Here is a 21,167-nt window from a genome sequence, read left to right as displayed (position 1 = left end):
GTGCCTCTATTTACAAGCCATGACCTACTTTCACAGCCTCACTCACTACTTTCTTTCACAGCCTTGTCTGCCCACTCCCAGCCCCAGGCACCCAAGATCTAGGGCTCTGGGGCTCAGCATGAAGCGCTCCGCTCTTCACCTTTGTGTGGATGCTCTCACATCATCACTCACATTCCCGTTGCTTTGCATATTCTGTTTTTTTCTTCCTGAAGTGATCATTACCTCCTTGTCTGGTATAACCTCATTCATCCTTCAGGTCCTAGCATAAATGTCATCACTTCAATAAAACTTTGTTTTTAACCTCCCTTTCTCCATAGGCTGAATTAGGGTTTCTCTCCTCTGTGTTTTTATAGTACTTTATGGTATCAGTTACTTATTTTGTAGATAACTCACTGACTACTTGTTTACATGACTGTATCTCTCTTTCTCTGAATTCTGAATTTCTTAGAGCTGAGACTATTAATTCATCTTTGCCCTCCCAGTACTTAATATACTCAGTAAATGTCTTGTTTAGTCTGCCAGAAAGAATACTATACATAAAACAATTGGACAGATTTAAATATTAGGTCAGGGAGACTTGGTGAGGTGTAATTTGAATATAAATAATGGATCTAGGTGATTTATAATTCTCAATCTGGCCTTTGTCCATAGCTCCATTGGTGACACCTGATCTCATTGGTATCTTAAATATATACTGATTTCACCATAAATGAAAAAGTAGTAATTCCTATATCTCCCATTCCTTGGCTAAAGCACATACCCTTCTGAGGATAGCAGTACACCCATCTGACCCTGGTGAGCAATTAGAACAGTGCTTGGCACATAGTGAACATGCAATAAATGCTAGCTATTATTCTAGTAAGAATTTATAATGTTCTTTGAGATGCGTTGTGTTGATTATAGAAATTATTAGTGGTTAACTTAAAAGAATGTTTGAAATTAAAGCATCATTTTTGTATGTCTTTGATTCATTCATCAGATATTTGTTGTGTACTTGCTGTATGTCTCATACTTTCTCACAGACATAGCCCTTAACCTGTCAGTGCTCCACCATAAAATTCTTCCTGGATCATATTTGAGAAGATCTGATGGGAAGATCTATGACTCAGGAGTCTCAGCTTAGTGACTTTGAGCAAGACACTTCTTAGATGTCTGATATGTGCCTCAAGCTCATTAGGTACAAAAGGGGTCTCTTGTTAACTTCTTTCGCTCAGGTATTCTCTTAATACCTTAGTCAGAAGGACTTTTTCTCTTCCATTTGTTTAAGCCAGGGAATCTAGATGTCACCTTTGGGTTTTCCTTCCAGTCACCTTTCATCCACATCTGTTCTATCAAAAGCCCTGATGATTCTGCTTCCAAAATAAAACTGTCTACTTCTTTCTGTTCTCACTGCTACCACGGTAGTTTGTGTCATTATTTCTTGCCTTAAAATTGGTTTCTTAGTTTCCATTATTTCTCCTCTGGAACCCATTTTTCACACAGCAGCCATTTTTGAAACATAAATCATAAATTCCCCCATTTAAAATCCTCATTGGCCTCCCATCGTAGTTGAAATAAAGCTTAATTCTTTACCCTCGCCTGTGTAATTTGGTCCTTGGTTACTTCTTTAACCTTATCTGCTGCTACTTTCCCCCTTATTCTATTCTCTTCATTTATACTGACCAATTTTTTCTGTTTTTCTAATATGCCAAACTTAAAGGCATTGTTGCTAGCTTGTTTCTTCTGCCCGGAACATGACTACTTCAGATATTCTTGTGGCTCATTTCTTTATTATGTCTCAACTTTTTGTATCACATATCAACTTTTTAAAATGAGGTTTTCCTTCAGCACCCAATGCAAAAAAGCACTCAGAGTATCACATTATTTTATTTTCAACATAGCATTTGTCTTTACCTGAATCTTCTTATTTTTACCTGTTGAACACCTCCCAGAATGTAAGCTTCATGATGGCAGGTCGTCTGGCGTCCTCACTCCTTCCCTAGTTCCTGCCATGGAGTTGGTACTCAGTAAATATTTGTGGGCTCACTGGATAAATGAATCTCTTTAAGTTTCTTGCTTCTCAGTTGTGAAATAAAAATTTCTATCTGAATGATATCCAAGGACTCCCCCTGTCAAAGATAAACAAAGCCAGGCACTAGTTAAAAGGCAACAAAGACAGATTTTTATTGAAGTTGCTAGATACTTTATATCATTTTTCATGCCAATTTCATAGTCTTTAAGATGAGTATTATTCTTACTCCCCTTTCATTGCTGAAGAAATTGGCTCACAGGCCATACAACCCATGGCATTTCCCCTGATGCATCCCTGTTGTTGAGTAGAGTGGTTATCCAGATCTCCTTTCCTCAGCTTGTTAGGTGGTTTTGGTTTGCCTGGAATACTTGTATATGGAGAGAAATCTGGAAATTTAAGTTTATGCCTTCCGTAGGTCTCAAATGCCATGGAGTGGAATCTTTACCCATAAATAAGTGAACAATGAGTTGGAGAATGGCTTGATTTAAAATGTACTTACAATTTGGCATTTAAAAATATATATACCTCTGTTCTAGGCATAAAGATCAATAAACTGTTGTGCTTGCCCTCCAGTGCCTTCCAGTGCATATGGAGAGATAGTCAGATAATTACTTGCATTTGAGAAAATGTGCAACAAAAGTGTGTGTAAAAGTTTTGCAAGCAGAGGAGAGAGCTGCAGAGATCAGGGCTTATCTTAAATTTGGTCAGCAGTCAATAATAAACATTTCTGGTATATTCAAGTAGCATACACTTTTGGTTAGAATTGGATTGGAATATTTGTTACAGACTTTTTCCTTTGTAAATATTTATTATCAAGTACAGTTAATGTAATTATACAACAAAACTATCTATATTAACTTTCTCTAACAGATATGCCAAGAATTTAATAGCACCTGGGCATGGGAAATGGAGAAGAAAGGCTATCTCGAAATGAGTGTTGAATGCAAATTAGCACTCCTAAAGGTAATAAGTTTATTATTTGTTACAATTATTTTAATTTAATAATTCACTTTGACTCCTGGTTAAATTGGGAAAATAACTGGAAAGTAGATATTTCTATTGTTATTGGTAAAGGACAATAGATTTTCTAATATTTTTGGTGACAGAACAGTCTTTTTTTATTTTTATTTTTTAATTTGAGAGAGAGAGAAGTGGGGATGGGGGTGAGAGAAAGAAACATTGATTTGTTGTTTAACTTATTTATGCATTCATTGGTTGATTCTTGTATGTGTCCTGACCTGGGGGATCTAACCCGCAACCTTGGTGTTGTATTGGGACGATGCGCTAACCGACTCAACTATCTGGCCAGTGCAAACAGTCTATTCTTTAAATTACTGTTCTTGGTTGTGTTTTAATATGCAAGTATATCTAGGTTTAATGATTTGTGCTTCTAGGGACTAGTAGAATGGGCAAGCAGTTTCCCCAAATTAATTTTATTCATTGTTTTCAGCCTTCACAATCATTGCTAACACATACTGCATACTGTGGTTAATCTCTTACTGATTTACTAAATTAGTAATTTGATAGTTTTCCAGATGACTAGGGGCATGCTGCATAACCAAACCAAGCAGATTATAACAGGTCCTCTCAAAATAGATTTATTTTCAAGTTTGAGTTTCCTTTTCTCTTCCTACCCATTTTAGAGTGTTGGCCCTAGTATAAGCAAAGTGGCCCGCATAATGAAGGAAAAAAATATTTTTCACAGAAAAGAGACTACTGGGCTAGGTAACACAGGCAAAGAAAAAGAGACTGATAGGAACTTAAAGTATTATCTGCCTAGGCAGAGGCTCAGGAAAGAAAGCTGACTTTATCCCCTAATCATATATATAAATGTATAACAAAAAGTTAAGTCAGTTCCTTATTTAGTCATTAGGTATCTTTTATTAAGATAATTCTCTGGTGGTGCATGAGACTGTCGCCCATTGTCATCTATAAGATTATAAAGGGTCTTAAGTCTGAGGGGAGGGGGATTGTTATTTTTTATTATAAAAATAATTAAAAATAATAATATGGGAAAGGGAGAAACTGGAGAGCTTGTATGCGTGACCCATGGGCATGGACTGGGAGTGGGTGTTTGTTAGGGGAGGGGCGTGCTGGGCAGAGGGGAGCAAAGGGGAAAAAATAGGAACTATTGTGACAATATAATCAATAAAATATACTTTAAAAAACAGATAATTAATTCTCTGGAGACAGCTATCAGTTAGACTACCTTTCTTGAAAACTGCCTATCTCAGGCTTTCATAAGCAGCCATTTTGAGAATAATGTTAATTTAAAAACTTTGAGAAACTTTTATATAACGAGGTGATGTGGGCAACTTATTGCAAAGAGACTCACTGCTTTTGAAATATAACTTTATTTTTGTGTCATTGATTGTGTGAAACCTGTAAATTTATGTAGTACTAAAATAAAATGTTAACTTAAAATTTATCTTTTTAAATTGGTTCTAAGCAGATTGTAAAATTAGGGGGAGAGGATGGTAAGAGATTAATGAACTGTATGTGTACTTTCTGCTTCTGTCCCTGAATCAGTTCTGTGGATGAACATATCACACTTGCTCTAATGGAGAAACATTTATGTGGGTATTTTAAGCAATGGTATGACTATTTTCCAGTATCTCTGCGAGTGTCAGTTTGATGACAATCTCAAATTCAAGAATATTATTAATGAGGAGGATGCAGATACCATGCGTCTCCAGCCAATTGGTCGAGACAAAGATGGCCTCATGTACTGGTACCAGTTGGATCAAGATCACAATGTCAGAATGTACATAGAAGAACAAGATGATCAAGATGGCTCATCATGGAAATGCATTGTCAGGTATCTTTTATTGGAATCTTTTTCACATTTACTTACGTTTTGCTTACTTTGATTTCTTCTATTCAGGTATAATCTCTGAGTCTGGGGCTTTCTTTTTTTTTTTTTTTTTTTTTTTTTTTGGTGTGTGTGTGGGGTTGGAGTATTTCCAGGACCTAGCCTAGTGCCCATCGCATTACCCATTGTAGGCACTTAATTCCTTATTTGTCAAATAAATAAACATATTCGGCCATGAGGTCCATATCATATCATTTGTCTCTGGCTGGTGTGGCTGAGTGGATTGAACGACGGCCTGAAAACCAAAAGGTTGCCATTTTCGATTCCCGGTCCGGGCACATACCTGGGTTGCAGGCCGGGTCCCCAGTTGGGGGCATGTGACTGGCAAGCAATGGATATATCTCTTGAACATCAATGTTTCTCTCCCTCTCTTTTTCCCTCCCTTCCCCTCTCTCTGAAAATAAATGAATAAAATCCTGAAAAGTATATCATGTGGTTCTCATTTAGCTATGGTTTTCTATTAGGATTATCTATTTATTTCTAATTATTTTAATTTGGTCAATTCATCTTGATGCTTTAGTATATATTTTTATTTTTACTGTGTACACATTTATTTACTGGAGTTCTAAAGAAATCTGAGGAACATTGTGCTTATTCGTCATAAGCTTTTTTAAATCTTGACTTTATTTGCGTAACATATATTCGAATGGAAGCATTTTATGTAAAACCTTAAAATTCAACTTTTTTAAAAATCAGTAAATGACATTGGGACCATTATTCAGAATCTTTGTGTCTCTCATATTCTATTTTTGCAACTCATTTAGAATTTCTTCCATTAATACCCACAGTTTTTATTAATTTGGAAAATATCAGCATTTATAACTAAAGTAGGGAGAATTAATAGATACATAACCACTATCTTGTGGAATATTTCTTTGTCTTTAACGCATCTGTTTTTGCTCATTTTTAATTTAGCAGATTTTTATTAGTGACTATTTATTAATGTTTTGAAGAGATAATCCATAGAAATTTAGAATATTTCTTTGGGCCATAGAAGTTCAACTTTCAGTTCCTAAAAATAAATGTGAATGGGTGAGCTCATTATAAGCACCTTTTTTTTCATATTATAATATGGTCCTCCATTTAGTTAATTTACTAAATGGAAATAAAGTAGTCCTGAAGTAAAATTTGCTCACCATCTCTCACTGTGAATACATATATTGAGTGAGGTTCTGTTCATGATGTTTTACCACCAATTCTGTTATTTCCTATATCAAATATGCAAATATCCTTGCATATTTGTTTAAGAGAGATTCTTTCGTACTTTGTAGATGATGAAAGTATGACAGGAAAATAATTATGATTATTATTGATTAGTCATACATGCAAAACTAATTTCTCTTATACACTGTTTTAAGTATATTATACCCCAATGCATGATGAGAGAGGGTGATAACTCTTTCCCAATACACTTGTTGTGAAGAATATACAAGAAATCATACTACTACCATAGCTGATGTTCATTAAAAATCTGTTCTTCTAACCTTATTAACTATTGACTTTTCTTGCATTTTTAACCTCAAAGATTGAAACACTTTTTTTTATAAAAGACGTATCAGCAGAAAGAAGAAAGGGCAAAACCCTATTGTTGTATCTTTTTTTTTTTTTTAAGTTTCTTCCCTTTTATTGAACATTTTTATTCCATGATTACACAGTCACTCTTATTGGTATATCTTTTACCTCTTCTCATTCTTGATCATTCTTCCAAGTTTTATTCCCTGTACTTATGCCTTTTTTAAAAATCTTTCCATGTCCAGAATATGTTTATGATAAAGTGGTATATGTGGCATTTGTTCAGAAGCAAATGCTTATATAGAATGTTGGAACACTGTTTTCTCATGTTAACAATCACAGATTTCTTTAGAGAACTGATGCCAAGTTACTTACTTTTTTATCCCTTTTGTAGAACATTTATGAATGTGTGAATTCCTGTCTGCAACATGCCAGGCAACTTTTCCGAGCTATGTAGCATTATTTAAAGCAAAATTCTGAACACCTGATTGTCATAGTAATGGTTCCTTATTTCATTAAATTTATAAATTTATACTGTAAATATAAGTTTGTGTAATAGGGAATATATAGGAAACCTTTCTGCCTTCCTCTCAGTTTTGCTGTAAACATAAAACTACTTAAAAAAATAGTCTTTTTAAAAAAATTGTAATACCATAGCATCACCACAGTCTTAAAACTTTTATTAAATAGCAATTTCCATTTCAGTCTCTTGTAAAACTTATAATATAAATATGTATAAGGCACTGATAATTATGTTTTAAGTGTAAATAAGATTTAGCAAGTTACTTACAAAAGAGTAAAACTAGCTAAATTTCAGTGAACCATATGAAATTAACAACATTTGTTTATGATGTTTAACCTACAAAAGTGGCAATTTTGTATGTTTTTATTTCCCAACTTTATTTTGTATTTATTTCAGTTGTACTTCTTAGTGGTTTGACATTTGTATACTTTACATAGCCTTCTTGATGTTTCTTTCCAAGTGGCACTGTACATAGTTATTGAAGTTTTGTATAGTTTAAGCAAATGGTATAATAGGTTTCAAAAACAAAAATATTTAAGCTCTAACCAGTGTCCAGTTGTTCCAATTAATGTTTAAATAAAAATTGCCGTGGAGGAATAGTATTTATTACAGTCATTTCATCTCTACTTTAGGTCTGAATGAAAGCACAGAAAAATATTTTTTATATCTGATCATATAACATTTTATAAGTGATATTAATGTACACCAGGGATATGTCAAGATAATTTCCTTAGGAATAAAAAAAGACAAGCAAAAAATTGTAAACAGCACAAAGAAGTAGTATTTGGTTATTAATTATTAATGATGAGAGAATTTTAGCAAATCTTAGACTAGACTCCATTAGGTGATTCTTCAAGATTAAAGAGGGTCTCCTGAAAGTGCCTTTATATCAGGTTTGCTAAGGAAGATAAAATTTTATGCAAACTGTTGAACAGTTACTTTATAAACATACACATATGGCCAATATTCACATGAAAAAGTTTTGGACATCATTATTCAAAAAATTCTCGATTTAAATCATAATGAGATTGTAGGGGAGGAAAACTTTCACCTTTTCCCTCCTCGGTTCTTTGGATGGTCTAATAATTAAGTTCACATAAGACATTAACAGAAGGGGGGAAAGAGCAAATTTAATTTTTTTTATGTTCTAGACCCCAAAGTAAGATATGAGGCTCAAAGAAGTAACCAAATCAAGGAGCTTTTATACATTTTAGAGAAAGAAACAATAGTTTGTGAACAATTGACAAGATGAAGAAGTATGGGCTTGGGGTAGTGAAATCAGTGAGGAAATAACCAGGCTTCTTTCTACAGCCTTCTCAGCCTTGCATCCCTCTTTCTCATGTTAAGGACCCCTCCCACCCGCTTTGTGTAGTTAGGGTACCTTCACACAGGAAATGTATTTCCTGCTTTCAAGGGGACACAGGACCATCAGAGTGTCCTTGCACCAGCTGTTTTTCAAGTTATTTTAATTTAAAATAATGTGATAAAATGGTACATTTGAGGGTGTCATATTCTGTTCCTTTTCAAGATACCACTTTGCCTCCACTAACTTACAACACCAAATGTCAGCAAGAATGTGACCTATTGGAACTCATACCTTGCTGGTAGGAATGTTAAAGGTATAATCACTTTGGGAGACAGTTTAGCAGTTTCTTCAAGTGTTAAACTAACTCTTACCCCGTAACCCAGCAGTTTCACTCCTAGGTATTTATCTCAGAGAAATGGAAACGTGTTTACAAAAGGCCTTCTATAATAATATTTGTAACTTCTTTATAATAGCTTTCATACATGGATTACTACTATACAGTAAAATAAATGAGCTATGATATGATGCAGGCAACTGTATGTATTTGTCTCAAAGGCATTATGCTTCATGAAAGAAGCCCATAAGTACATACCGTTTGATTCCATTTATTATAAGTTCTGGAATTAACAAAACTGTTTTCATTTCTTCTTCCTTTTGGTGGGGGTGAGGGATTGAGTAGAACAGGGCTGGAGGGAATTATCCGTTTTGGTAGTAATGTTTCTTATCTTGATAGAGGTGGATTTCATGGGTGTATGCATTTGTCAGAACTGATGCACTGAATGCTTAAGATCTGTTCATTTCAAAGTATGTAAATTATACTTTAAAATATTTTAAGAATTTGTAATTGACACTTTCAAAAGGCCGAATTCTAAATAGAGTGTGTAGTTTGCATGTACTGATAAACACTGTCAAGACCTTTCTAAACCATATACTGCTAATATAGCACAATGATTAAGAAGGTGGTCTCTGAAGTCAGACTTCTATAATTCAACCCTGCCTTTAATAGGCGCTAATTGTGACCTTAAGCAAATACTGTACATTTCCATGTATCCTCACTTTCGTCATTTATAAAAAGGGGGTAATAATAGTACCTAGGTTATATTGGAATTAATTATATGAACTACTTTATGTTAAACTCTCGTAGTGCCTGAAACAATAGTAATCACTCACTAATGTTAACTTATGTTATTTATACCTCTGCTTTTGATATTACTCATTAAAGCCTTCCTTCAGTTTCTTGGCCCGCACATTCAGTTTTATTTATTTTTGTCTTCTCAGTAATTTGGAATTATATGAAGAAGATGGACTATTATTGGTGGACCCTGGAATCTTACATTACAGATAATTAATAAAGACTGCTCTGGAGATGCAGACATGATACTGTTCCTTAAAGGGCTCTCCGTATTGTGGAGAGAGATACAGGGAAAATAGTAAATGAAAATGCACTGTTTTAAGTGTCATCTCTGATGGTGATCATCCCTGCATGCTATGGAAGAACCAGATATTTAAACCATACTTTGTTTGTTTATTTATGTATGTATGTATGTCTTGGTTGTGGTTTTGTTTTTTTTTAATTGAATTGTACTATCAATTCAGTTGCCTCTGAAAGGTTTAATCCCTGCCACTAACTTAAATTTTGAACAACCTTTAAACTTGTTAGGAACCTTTAAAAATTATATTTCACAATATAATAATTAGGATGATATGCTCTGTTTCACCATCTAGATTAACTTCAGATACAGATAGGAAAATGCAAGAGTTTAGAATTGTTAAGTCAAAATCCGTCAGTTTGCCCCAAACTGAGCTTCTTAACCTTTACACCTTTACATGTTTGTCCTATCCCTGTTAATAAGCAACTACATCCTTTCAGTTTTTGAATCCTAGATCTTAGAGGCACATCTTTTTCATTTTCTCTCATTTTACATACACTCTATTAGCAAATCCAGCCAGCTCTCTAATGTAGCCTAGTGTTTGATCATTCCTCATCCCCTTTATAGCTACATTCTTATCCAAGCAACCATAGTTTTTAAATACAGTTCAGTAACTTTTAGTATATTCATAAGATTGTGCAGCTATCACCACTGTAACTCCAGGACATTTTTCTCATCCCACAAAGAAAGCCTATACCTCGTGTCCTATACACTAGCAGTCATTCACTATTCTCCCTTTCCCATCCCATGGCAGCCGCTAGCCTACCTTTTGTTTCTGTAATTGGCATATTCCAGACATTTCATATGTAGACTCATACAACATGCCTTAGTGAAGAAATGTTTTAAAGAAAAGAGCACAAAGGAGGAAGGGAGGGAAAAACAATTGGATTGTTTAATTTAGAGTCCATAGTGTACTCCAAAAGGTCCTATAGATACTGGTAAAGTTTGCATATAATTTGAATGTGTGTGAATTTATTAAACTTCCCTCTGACTAGCTCAAATGTATGATTCTTTAAAAATATTTATTTATTTATTTATTTAGAGAGAGGAGAAGGGAGGAAGAAAGAGAGGGAGAGAAACACCGATCGCTGTGAGAGAAACAGTGATCAATTGCCTCTCATACACGCACCAGTGGGGTACCAAACCCACAACCCAGGCATGTGTCCTGACTGGGAACTGAACCAGTGACCTTTTGCTTTGCAGGACGATGCCCAACTAAGTCACACTGGTGGTCAGGGTCAAATTTAGGATTTTTAAAAAATTATTTAGCGTACTAAATATAATTGTTATGTTAAAATAAGTGAAATCCAGATGGGTAGTTTCTTGTTTTCATGTAATAATGACTACATTAGTCTTGCATTTTAATACAGTAGTCAGCCTAAAAGCCTTTTAGGAAGTTCTTCCTTAATAAAATATTTCTGCTAAATTCCTTTGTTGGTTAGAGTAGTGGACATAATTAATACGGATTTCCTAGCAATATTGGCTGTCTTCTGTTTGGAAGCTTTTTGAAATAGGTATTGTGAAAAACTTCAATATATTCTTCATTTCCCAGCAAGACCTCAAAAAATAATAGATTGAGGCACTTACTACATACGGGATTCTCAATGAAATATGAGAAGTGATAACATTAAGTGCATAGAGCCTTAGGTTAGAAGCAGGTTGGTATAATGAAGTTGAGGTGGGAACTTTGCCAGAAATAAATTTATTTAGTGTCTTGAGGCTCTTCTTTTTGTATAGTGGAGGCAGTACCAGACAGGATCTTTGAAGAGCAATTAATCTGACCTTCTACTATTAAAGAATTAAAAATTCTAAACTGTTCATTTTATTAGATATGCTCATATGATATTTATAATATGTAAAAACATATGTGTTCATTCCCATACACAATGATAAAATGGTTGCCATTTTTATTTCTGGAATATATCCATCAGTGCAATTTTATTACTTTCCATAGGAGGCCAATTTAATAATACTTGAGAGAATCCAGTCTAATTTTCTAGATAAGGAAGCTGAGGCCTAGTGGAAGATATATGACCTGTCTGGGGGCACATAGCCATCTAGTTTGGGAACAGGGATTTTATTAATTTATTAAACATTTTTTAAGAGCCTACTTAATGAGTCAGTGTCCCTACTCTCAAGCAGTAGAGTTTAGCTGGAATCAAGGTGGGAAGGGATAGGAGGATAGTGGACATGTGTGTCATGGCTGGTAAGAAGACAAGTAATTTTATGTTAATACTAACTATATAGAATTAGCAGTGCATACAGAGTCCTTTGAGAACACAGTGGCAGGAATAGAACTAAGTTTTCCAACTTTTTGTCCAGGGTTTCTTTTTTATCTTTACTGTTACTGCTAATTGAGCAGGGAAAATATCCAACTGAATTTTCTTGTTTGTAAGTGGCATTTCAATTGAGCATATCATACCTCTGGTTTTTGGTAGTAAAAATAGAGACTATATAGATTAGAATCTTGTTTATTTGGGATTTTCTTATATTTTTTATTCAAAATGGCTTCCCTTCCTGTGATTGTAAATGTAATTGATAAAACGACATCAGTAACCTAAATGCTTAGGTTTTTTGAACTGTATTGTTACAGCTGACTTTTTGCCATAATTACTCAAAAAGACCTAGATCATAATTTTGTAATAATATCAAATGTTATTGTCTCTGTAGGTGGAAAAGTTATTTCAAGTGAATCAAGAACTTGAATCATTTTGTTAAAAAGAAATGGTACTTCAAGCAAGTTTTACATTGGTTTTGTACTCCTTAGAGATTGCATAGTATTTTTAACGTTATCAAACTTTGGTATTTGTTTAATTTGTTCCTAATTGTTCTTTTCAGCTGGAGTTTTGCATTGCCATTCTAGTCAATACAGAGAATAGTGTAAGATTCCTCTTTGGGAGAATAGTGTATTTTAATATGTTTTCATTTCTAATACTTACTTTAAAATTCAAGGTTAATTGGGTTTAGCTGTACCAGTGATTTGATTATTCTTAAAGTGTTTTTCTTTTTCAATTTTAATTTCTATTAAGTACTATTCTGAAAGTTCTTTAGAACAGAAGAAAGATTTTTATGCCGTCTTATTTTTTCCCTTGTTTAGAAATCGAAACGAGTTGGCTGAGACTCTTGCACTCCTGAAAGCACAAATTGATCCTGTACTATTGAAAAACTCTAGCCAACAGGACAGCTCTTCCCGGGAAAGTCCCAGCTTAGAGGAAGAGGAGACTAAAAAGGAGGAAGAAACACCTAAACAAGGTTTTTTTTTGTGTGTTTTGTTTTGTAATTTCTTCTCTCTTCTTTCACTCCTCTTTCCACCTATTTAAATTTGAATTTTCCCAATTTGAAAAATTATTGGACTTCCTGTAAGAGGAGGTTGAACTCTTATTTTAGTTCATGGGGGCAAAAAAGCAAGAAGAAAATTGAGTACTTTGCTCTTATCTTGGACATTTAAAAATTATTAAATGAAAACGTTCAGGTATTCAAAACAATGATGATCTCTTCATAAGAATATGAAGATATTTAGTGAGCTCTTATTGTGGTAAAATATACATAACTTAAAAGTTACTATTTAACCATTTTTAAGGATACGATTCTGAAGCATTAAGTACCTTCACATTGTTGTGCAGCCATCACCATTTCCATCTCCCCATTTATTTCCCTCAACTGAAACTGTCCCATTGAACACTAACTCACCTTCTCCTCCCCCAGCCCCTGGAAGCCACTTATTCTACATTCTGTCTCTGAATTTGACTAAGTCTAGGATCCTTTTATCAGAGAAATCATACAATATTTGTCTGTTTGTGACTGGCATATTTTATAATATCTTCAGTGTTTATTCATGCTATAGCATGTCTGAATTCTCTTCCTCTTTAAGGCTGAATAACATTTCATTTTATACACATACACACATACACCCCACTTATTTGTCATTGGACACTTTTTTGAATATTATGAATACTGCTCCTATGAGCATGTGTGTACGCATATCTGCTCAAGTCACTGCTTTCACTTCTTTGGGGTATATACCCAGAAGTTGAATTGCTAGATCATACGGTAGTTCTATTTTTAATTTTTTTGAGAATCTACCATGCCATTTTTACAGCTTCTGCACATTTTACATTCCTACCCATCACTTGCTTTTTTATTTTATTTTATTTTATGATTTTTTACAGTAGCCATTCTAATGGATGTGAAGTGGTATTGGTGTTTTTCTAGTGGGGTTTTTGTTTTGTTTGATTTGGCTGCACCTAACAAACTCTTTTAAGTCTACAATAAAATAATTATTAAACTTGATTTTCTGGCTGAGTTTTCTAGTTCACCTAACTGAGCAGATCAAATCCCAACCTTTCTAAAAGGACAGAACCAGGTACTAACCTTTCCAGAAGGAAAAAAACCAACTGAAACTTTGTCTAGCATCTTTTCAGTTAATACTTTTTTTGTTGATAACATACCTTTATCCTGCTTTCTTCCTTTGCTTTTAGTTTTTTTCTACTGTTTCAGTGAGAACCTGAAAGCACTATGTTCTTACCTTATTTTTCAGCTTTGAGAAAACTGTTCATAAAATCATTGACTAGCTGTAAGCATTACTTGAAAACAAGTAATTATACCCTTTAATGTCAGATGTGATGTTTTTAGCAAAAATCCTAATTGTTTCTCTTTGGCCAGTGTTTATAGGATTTCAACATCTGTGGTAGTTTTATTTGTAAGCCATATTTCTGACTTAGAATATTCTTTTCTGTATGTTAAAATTCAATTTATAGGCTATTTCAGTAAAGCTTAATAATTTTAAAGTAGTCTAAGCTCCCTATTGAATTTCCAGACTTTATTTAAAGTAGCACTTCTTAAAGATTATTTCTGAGTTTAGACTTGATAGTATTTGTTCATTTGATCATTTAATTTGGTTATTGATTCATGTATTTGTTTATTCTCATACACAATTAAAATTAAGACTAGAGAGAATATAACTTGGAAAAAGAGGGCAAGATAATAGAAATTTAAGAGGCAATTATTCCTATTAGGTGAATTTAAATTTTTCACTGATCTTGAAGGGAAACTCTTTGTGTAGTTTAATTTACAAAGAAAAGCAAAATGAACAATTTCCTTGGTAAAGTAAAGCTCTTCCTAGTATTTAATTCTAAAATTGCACTGTGGAGTGTTATAATAGAGGAAGGGGAATTTCAACAATAAAAACAGCTAACATTTATTGGGCACATGCTGTTTCTCTGAAGCCTACCAAATGTTGCATGTGCATTTTTGTTTAATCGGCATAGCTCTTGGAGGTAACCAGTCTTACAATTTCAGTTTTACAGATGAAGGAATTGGGAATTTTATAAACTTAACCCTAAGTCTTACAGCCTAGATTTGGACCCTGGTCCTTGTAATGTCTTTGCTTTTTATCTAGAGTGATCTAGAACTCTACTTTGCAAATTTTGATAATGCATTTTGTTACTAATAATGATGATTTGCCATTTTAACAAGGACCTAGATGGCACTGGTGCTGGTTAGAGAACCACACTTTGAGAAGCAAGGTTCTATAGGTTGTCTCCTCCTAAGCTTGGAAACAAATAAAGCAAAGGCTTTTATACAGCTCTTCCTGAAAATACTCCTCAGTGAATGCTGAGATTATGATACTCAACACAAGTAAGGGAAAATCTGTGGGGGAGGACTTCTCTTGAAAAAGTATAGGAGGAGGAGCAAGACATTTAATCCTCTTTGTTTTTCTCCTCTCTTTTAAATAGTGTTTATTTTGTTTCTTATTCATTCATTCATTCATTCATCCATTCAACAAATACTTAGTGCACCTAATAGGTGCCAAATACGATTTTAGGCATGGGAGTTCAGTGAACAAAGCAGATTAAAATCGTTGCTATTGTGAAGCCTAACACATAGACCCATCTACCACGTGCCAATTACTATTCTCAGTGATTTACATATATTAAGTCATATAATCTTCACAACCTTTTATTAGGTAATACATTGTTATTTCCTTTTTTCAGGTGAGAGAAGTGAGCCAAGGAGAGGTTTAAGTTAACTTTTCCAGGGACATCCTGTAGTGACACACCCAGTATTCAAATCAGTCTTCTGTCTTTCTCTAGTGTCTGTGCGCTTTTGATGCTGTGCTTAAACATTATTTGGAGGAACAGACTTTTTTTTTTTTAACAGATTTACTTATGTCTTTATTTTTCATTGAATTATAGTTTACACATTTAATATTAATTTGTATTAGTTTCAGAGGTACAGCATAACAGTTAAACAATCATGTACTTTACAAAGTATTTCCCCAATACTTTCAGTACCCACCTGGCACGATACATAGTTAATACAATCTTACTGACTGTGTTCTCTATACTGTACTTTGATCCCGTCACTCTTTTTAAACTTTTTTCTTTATTGTTTAAATTTATTTTTTATTGTTTTTCTATTATAGTTGTCCCATTTTTTCTCCCTTTGCTCTCCTCTGCTCCACCTACCTCCCCCCTCTCCCACAGTCTATCCCCATTTAGTTGTCTGTGTCCATGGGTCATTCATATTAGGAACAGACATTTTTAGTCAGTGCCCAAAGCCCCATATATCCCTTACTCCGCCCTCTCAGATGTAGGTATTGTTTTCGGTTCTATAGCAAGACCAAATAAATGTAATTCCGTTTCATCGTTTTTATTACTCTCGTATATAAAACAAACATTGCCCTTCAGTGGGGAGCTTAAAAGCTGCAAACACTGTTAGAGAATATCCAGTGTTTTAGATAGTAAAGTAAAACATGACAAAAGTATTGCTGGCTATTTGAAAATGAGACAAGGAGGAAAAATAAATAGAAACTGGAAAAAGAACAAAATAGCCACTCTTATTCTGTAATAATTAAATGACCATGCTTTATTCAACCTAAGGAGATGTAAAGGGGTGGTCAGCCCATACGCGAGAAGATACTATTTTGTGTAAGGTGCCAAGGAGAAATGCATTATCTATAAAAGTGCTCCCAGAATGGCCTCATATGCCCTCAAAAGTTCACTAACTGAAAAATTAAATTGACTTTTTGTTTCAAAGATAATTAGATTTGCTTTCTGAAAAAGTGAATTTCCTAAACTGGCATCAGAATCTCACAGACTGGCTTCAACCTATCTGTCTATTCTTTCCTCCTATTTTTTCCTTACATGATCACTGGTTCCAGATTATCTACATGCCTTTATTTCCTCCATTTGTCTTGGACATTCCTTCTGAGTCTTAATCATGCATTTATATTCCTGAAGTACTGTCCTCCACTGTGGACATCTAGTTATACTTCAGGGCCTTATGGAATCCCGCCTTTCTGACCCCTTTTCTAAATTCCACTAGCACTCAATTAAGGACTTTTTTTTATCCCATTTATGTTAGGATCGGTGGTCCTACCAAGCTTGAAGCTCTCAAATAGTTGTTGAATTGTTATTCTCAGACTATAGTAGATTTCAAAGCTATTGTTAAGTGTCATTCAGGCCCTTCTCTGTCTGAGCTCCAGGATATCATTTCAAGTGGTACTCTACCTGGAAGTTACTGTGCTTACAGAACACCATGAAATTTAATATATGTTTTCACTCCACATTAGATAGTGTATTCTAATTTAGAAGGGACTTTCAACTCAAGAGGGTCTTCACTGGGGGAAACAAAGTTGAGGAAAAGTTTAACCTTTAATTTAGTTTTTTCTGCTAATTAGAAAAAGCTTGTCTTTTGTTAATTTTTACAGTCATACACTTCTGCATGTCGAATGAGAAAAGAGTACCATTTGAGAATCTCTAGTAGAGAATAGACATATATATACTGGTAGCTTGAAATTTAATTTAGTCTGAAAACATTGATTTCAGTCTGTACACTGCTGCTTTGTTCTTTAAAAAAAACCTAAGATATAATTCTCTATTTTCATTCAGTGGTTTTTAGTATACTCACAGTATTATGCAACCATAACCACTGTCTAGTTCCGGACCATCTTCATCACTCCACAAAGAAACCCTGTAACAATTAAGCAGTCACTTGTCATATTTCCCTGTCCCTAACCCCAGAAAGCCCCTAATCTACTTTCTTTGTAAATTTGCCTATCTTGAATATTTTGTGTAAATGGAATTATAATATATGGCCTTTTGTGTTTGGCTCCTTTTACTTGGCATGTTTTCAAGGTTTAGCTATACTGTAGCATGTATCAGTATTTCATTCCTTTTTATGACTGAATAATATCCCACTGTTTTGTTTATGCATTCATGAATTGATAGGCATTTGATTTGTTTCCACATTATGACTGTTAGGAATAATGCCTCTGTGAGCATTCATGTACAAAATTTTGTTGGGAGCATATGTTTTCACATGTGTACTTAAATTTGAATTTCCTGTCAACATTTAAAATGAAAAATTAGAAGAGTTGGTAACTATGGACCGTAATTTCTATGTGTCAACAATGAGCTGGCTGTACCTGAATAATGGTTAACCCTCCTTGGTAGGACTCACACTCTTCTGTTTACTGTGGTTTTCTCTTGTGTCCCCTAAAATTGGCCTTAGTCCTCAGTTGCTTGGCCTAGTGTTTAAATTTTGTTTTTCTCTTAGTATAAAGTGGAAAATTTTATTATATTCACATCTTTACCAAATATTAAAAAATCAAAAACACACCAAGAAAACTGGAAGAGGGGGCTAATTTTTTTCAGAAGTGAAGAATATTCCTTCAGTTATAAGTACAGTAACTTAGAGATGACCCTCTTGTGGCCATAATTAGCGTATCTGATGTAAAGCTTAAATTTAACATGACAAAATAATATGATTTAATAAAGTGTATTAGTCTGTCCTATCATAACAAAATACCATATTTGGAGGCTTAATGAACACATTTATTTTCTCAGTTCTAGAGGCTAAAAGTTCTAGGTCCTGCCAGCAGACTCAGTTTCTGATGAGGGCTTTCTTCCTGGCTTGCAGATGGTCACCTTTCTGTGTCCTCATGTGGCCTCTTCTATTTGTGTGTGTGGAAAGAGACTAATCTGGTGTTTCTTCCTTAAAAAAGTAAAATCATTTATTAAAATTTTTTTTTAGAGAGTGGGAGAGAAACATCTATTGGTTTCCTTTTGTATGCACCCCGACCAGGGACCAAATGCACTACCCAGGCCTGTGCCCTGACCAGCAATCAAACCTGTGACCTTTTCCTTTGCGGGATGATGCTGAACTGAGCCACACTGGTCAGGGCTTTTCTCTTCTTATAAGGGTACCAGCTCTATTTGGATTAAGGCCCTATCCTTCTGATGTCATTTAACCATAATTACCTCTTCTATAAAGACCCATTCTCCAAATACAGTCACATTGGGAATTGGGGCTTTAACATGAATTTGGGGGTGGAGCATAATTCAGTCCATACTTGTAGTATTATGAAATAAACCATAGTAAGAAGTTTGATGGGAAATGGGAAAAGATAGCTGGTGGAGATATTGGTGAGGTGCAGGGTCGGAGAACTGAAATTTCAAGGAAATTTGTTTTTGAATGCTATGTTGAGCAGTTACATATTCTTAAGGAAAAAAATTTCATGAGTATTAAATTAAAACCTTACCTTTTTTTGCTGTTGAGTTTGAGTGCCAGAAAGAAAGTTTTATTAAACTAGAATGAGCCTTTGCGTATAAAAGTACATTTGGAAATATTCATAGTTTACTAGGAATAAGGTGGGACAAGAAGTTAAGTCATTTGTTGTATTTTCTATTGTAGCTGATAAAAGCACATACATTAATGATATTTCTCATAATGATTTTTTATTTGTAGATTGAGATTATTTTCTAATGATGAGAGTTAATTTGGATATGTATCTTTAATAAGCCAACTTTAGGAAATACTTTTTTGCATATTGAAGAAAAAGCCTTAAATATAAATGTAGACATGTCATACTTAGAAAAAGTAGCCTACATATGATCCTCCTTTGGCCATTGTGAACATAATATCTGATAAAAAGCTTAAATTCTTTTTTAACCACAAAAGAACTTAAGTTACTTCATTGTGTCATTAGGTATTCTTTGTATTAAAAAGTTAAACATGTCATAGTCATGAAACTGGATAAGCTTAGTCTTTAGTCATGGTTTGGTTGGGGGGGGCACATTATAACTTTTTAATCTGATTCAGGAAAAAATCCATACCTCATCAATGTTTTGCCTAATAAATGAACTATACAATACACTAATCTTTTTGTAGTATGAGGTTTGATGATCCGTAGTGTGAATCAGGCCTCTTATTAGGCTCACCTAAGCATTCAGACTCACAGACCACACTTGGCATCAATCTTCTGAGATCAGTGTAGGACAGCAGTCTGAGCTTGCCAACAGGAGTAGTCTTTGCTGTAGGTTAGCAGCAGTTCATTTGGCCAGACCATATCATGTGGCAAAACTGTCTTCTCCCAAGTGACCAGCTTCAGGAGCAAGTAAGTATATGGGATTCTTAATGAGCAGGTACAGAAACCACTTGGTCTTAAAATCCCCATGCGCCATGTTCCACATAAGCCATCATCTCTTATAACAAACTCTATAGTCATATATTCTAGGGTTCTTATGTCCAGAAAGTCACTCTATTCAAGAGAGCCCGAAGTATAACATCCCCATCAGGTTTTTATATTTTTTCATAGTCAAGATGCAGTTTTTCAATTAAAGGTTATTGATATGAGTGCTGTTGCCTAGTGACCTAGTTGACATTCCTTTAAATTTTTAAAATTTTTTAAAGTTGACCAGCGAAGCAAAACATAATCAACAGCCAAGTTCTCAGGAAGAGAAAAGCTTTTCTTAGTCCATGGGGCTTAGTCATGGTTTGCTCTGCCAGGAAGCAATGGCGGAGAGGACTGGGATGGGAGATGACGAATTATGACTCTTTAATGTGATTCAGGCTAAAATCCATACCTCATGAATAAATATTTTCCCAAACACTCAGTTTATTAGGTTGGCAATACAAATTGAAACACATTTAATATAGCAATATTATGAATGGATTTATTTTTTCAATGAAATTGGTTTAATAGGAAACGAAGTAGATAAAAAATAATCTGGCCCACTTTCCTACACAGCAGGTGGCATCCGGAAAGGGATGTGATGGCCTTAATTCTGAAACAGGTTCTCTGACTTCAAACTTAAGATGAAAATAATTAATATTGTTTAGTTTGCCTTTCTTAAGTAATATTGATAGAGTGGAATGAAGAACTATAGGATAAATTACTAAACGGAAGTTTACTAATATAGTACTGAAAACTAAATAATGATGGCATTCGATTATAAAAATTGTGTGAATATCCTGAGTAGATGCCCTGAATATAAAACCATTCTTCGAAGTTCTGTCAGTGTCTGACAGTACCTGCATTATGAACAGCTGTTTTCTGACATACAGTGTATAGTATAAACGTTGCTCTCTATTCTGTATTACATATAGCATTGATAAGTACTAGATCCAGCATTGTGATCATGATCAAAGAAATCAAAACCTTTTTCTGATTCAAATCAAAGGAATAATGAATTAAGAAATAAAATATAAAAAATACATAGGCTTTTTCA

The 21,167-nt window shown here is 34.2% G+C and overlaps 1 protein-coding gene across 3 annotated transcripts in view; it reads left to right on the top strand.

Moving 5' to 3' along the window:
• The window catches only part of RSF1 (remodeling and spacing factor 1), a 108,654-nt gene that overhangs the window by 47,968 nt on the left and 39,519 nt on the right, over positions 1 to 21,167 (top strand). For all 3 annotated transcript variants that reach the window (XM_090265730.1, XM_090265732.1, XM_090265729.1), the window contains exons 3-5: positions 2,882 to 2,974; positions 4,624 to 4,829; positions 12,752 to 12,906. In XM_090265730.1, the coding sequence (XP_090121856.1) occupies positions 2,882 to 2,974; positions 4,624 to 4,829; positions 12,752 to 12,906 (454 nt within the window). The remainder of the gene's footprint in view (positions 1 to 2,881; positions 2,975 to 4,623; positions 4,830 to 12,751; positions 12,907 to 21,167) is intronic.

Source organism: Furipterus horrens, unplaced genomic scaffold (assembly GCF_987537825.1).
Source record: "Furipterus horrens unplaced genomic scaffold, mFurHor1.1.pri manual_scaffold_2, whole genome shotgun sequence".
In the NCBI taxonomy this organism is placed as follows: Eukaryota; Metazoa; Chordata; class Mammalia; order Chiroptera; family Furipteridae; genus Furipterus; species Furipterus horrens.
Note: the sequence above shows the minus strand (reverse complement) of the source record. Positions and strands in the feature narration are given on the sequence as shown.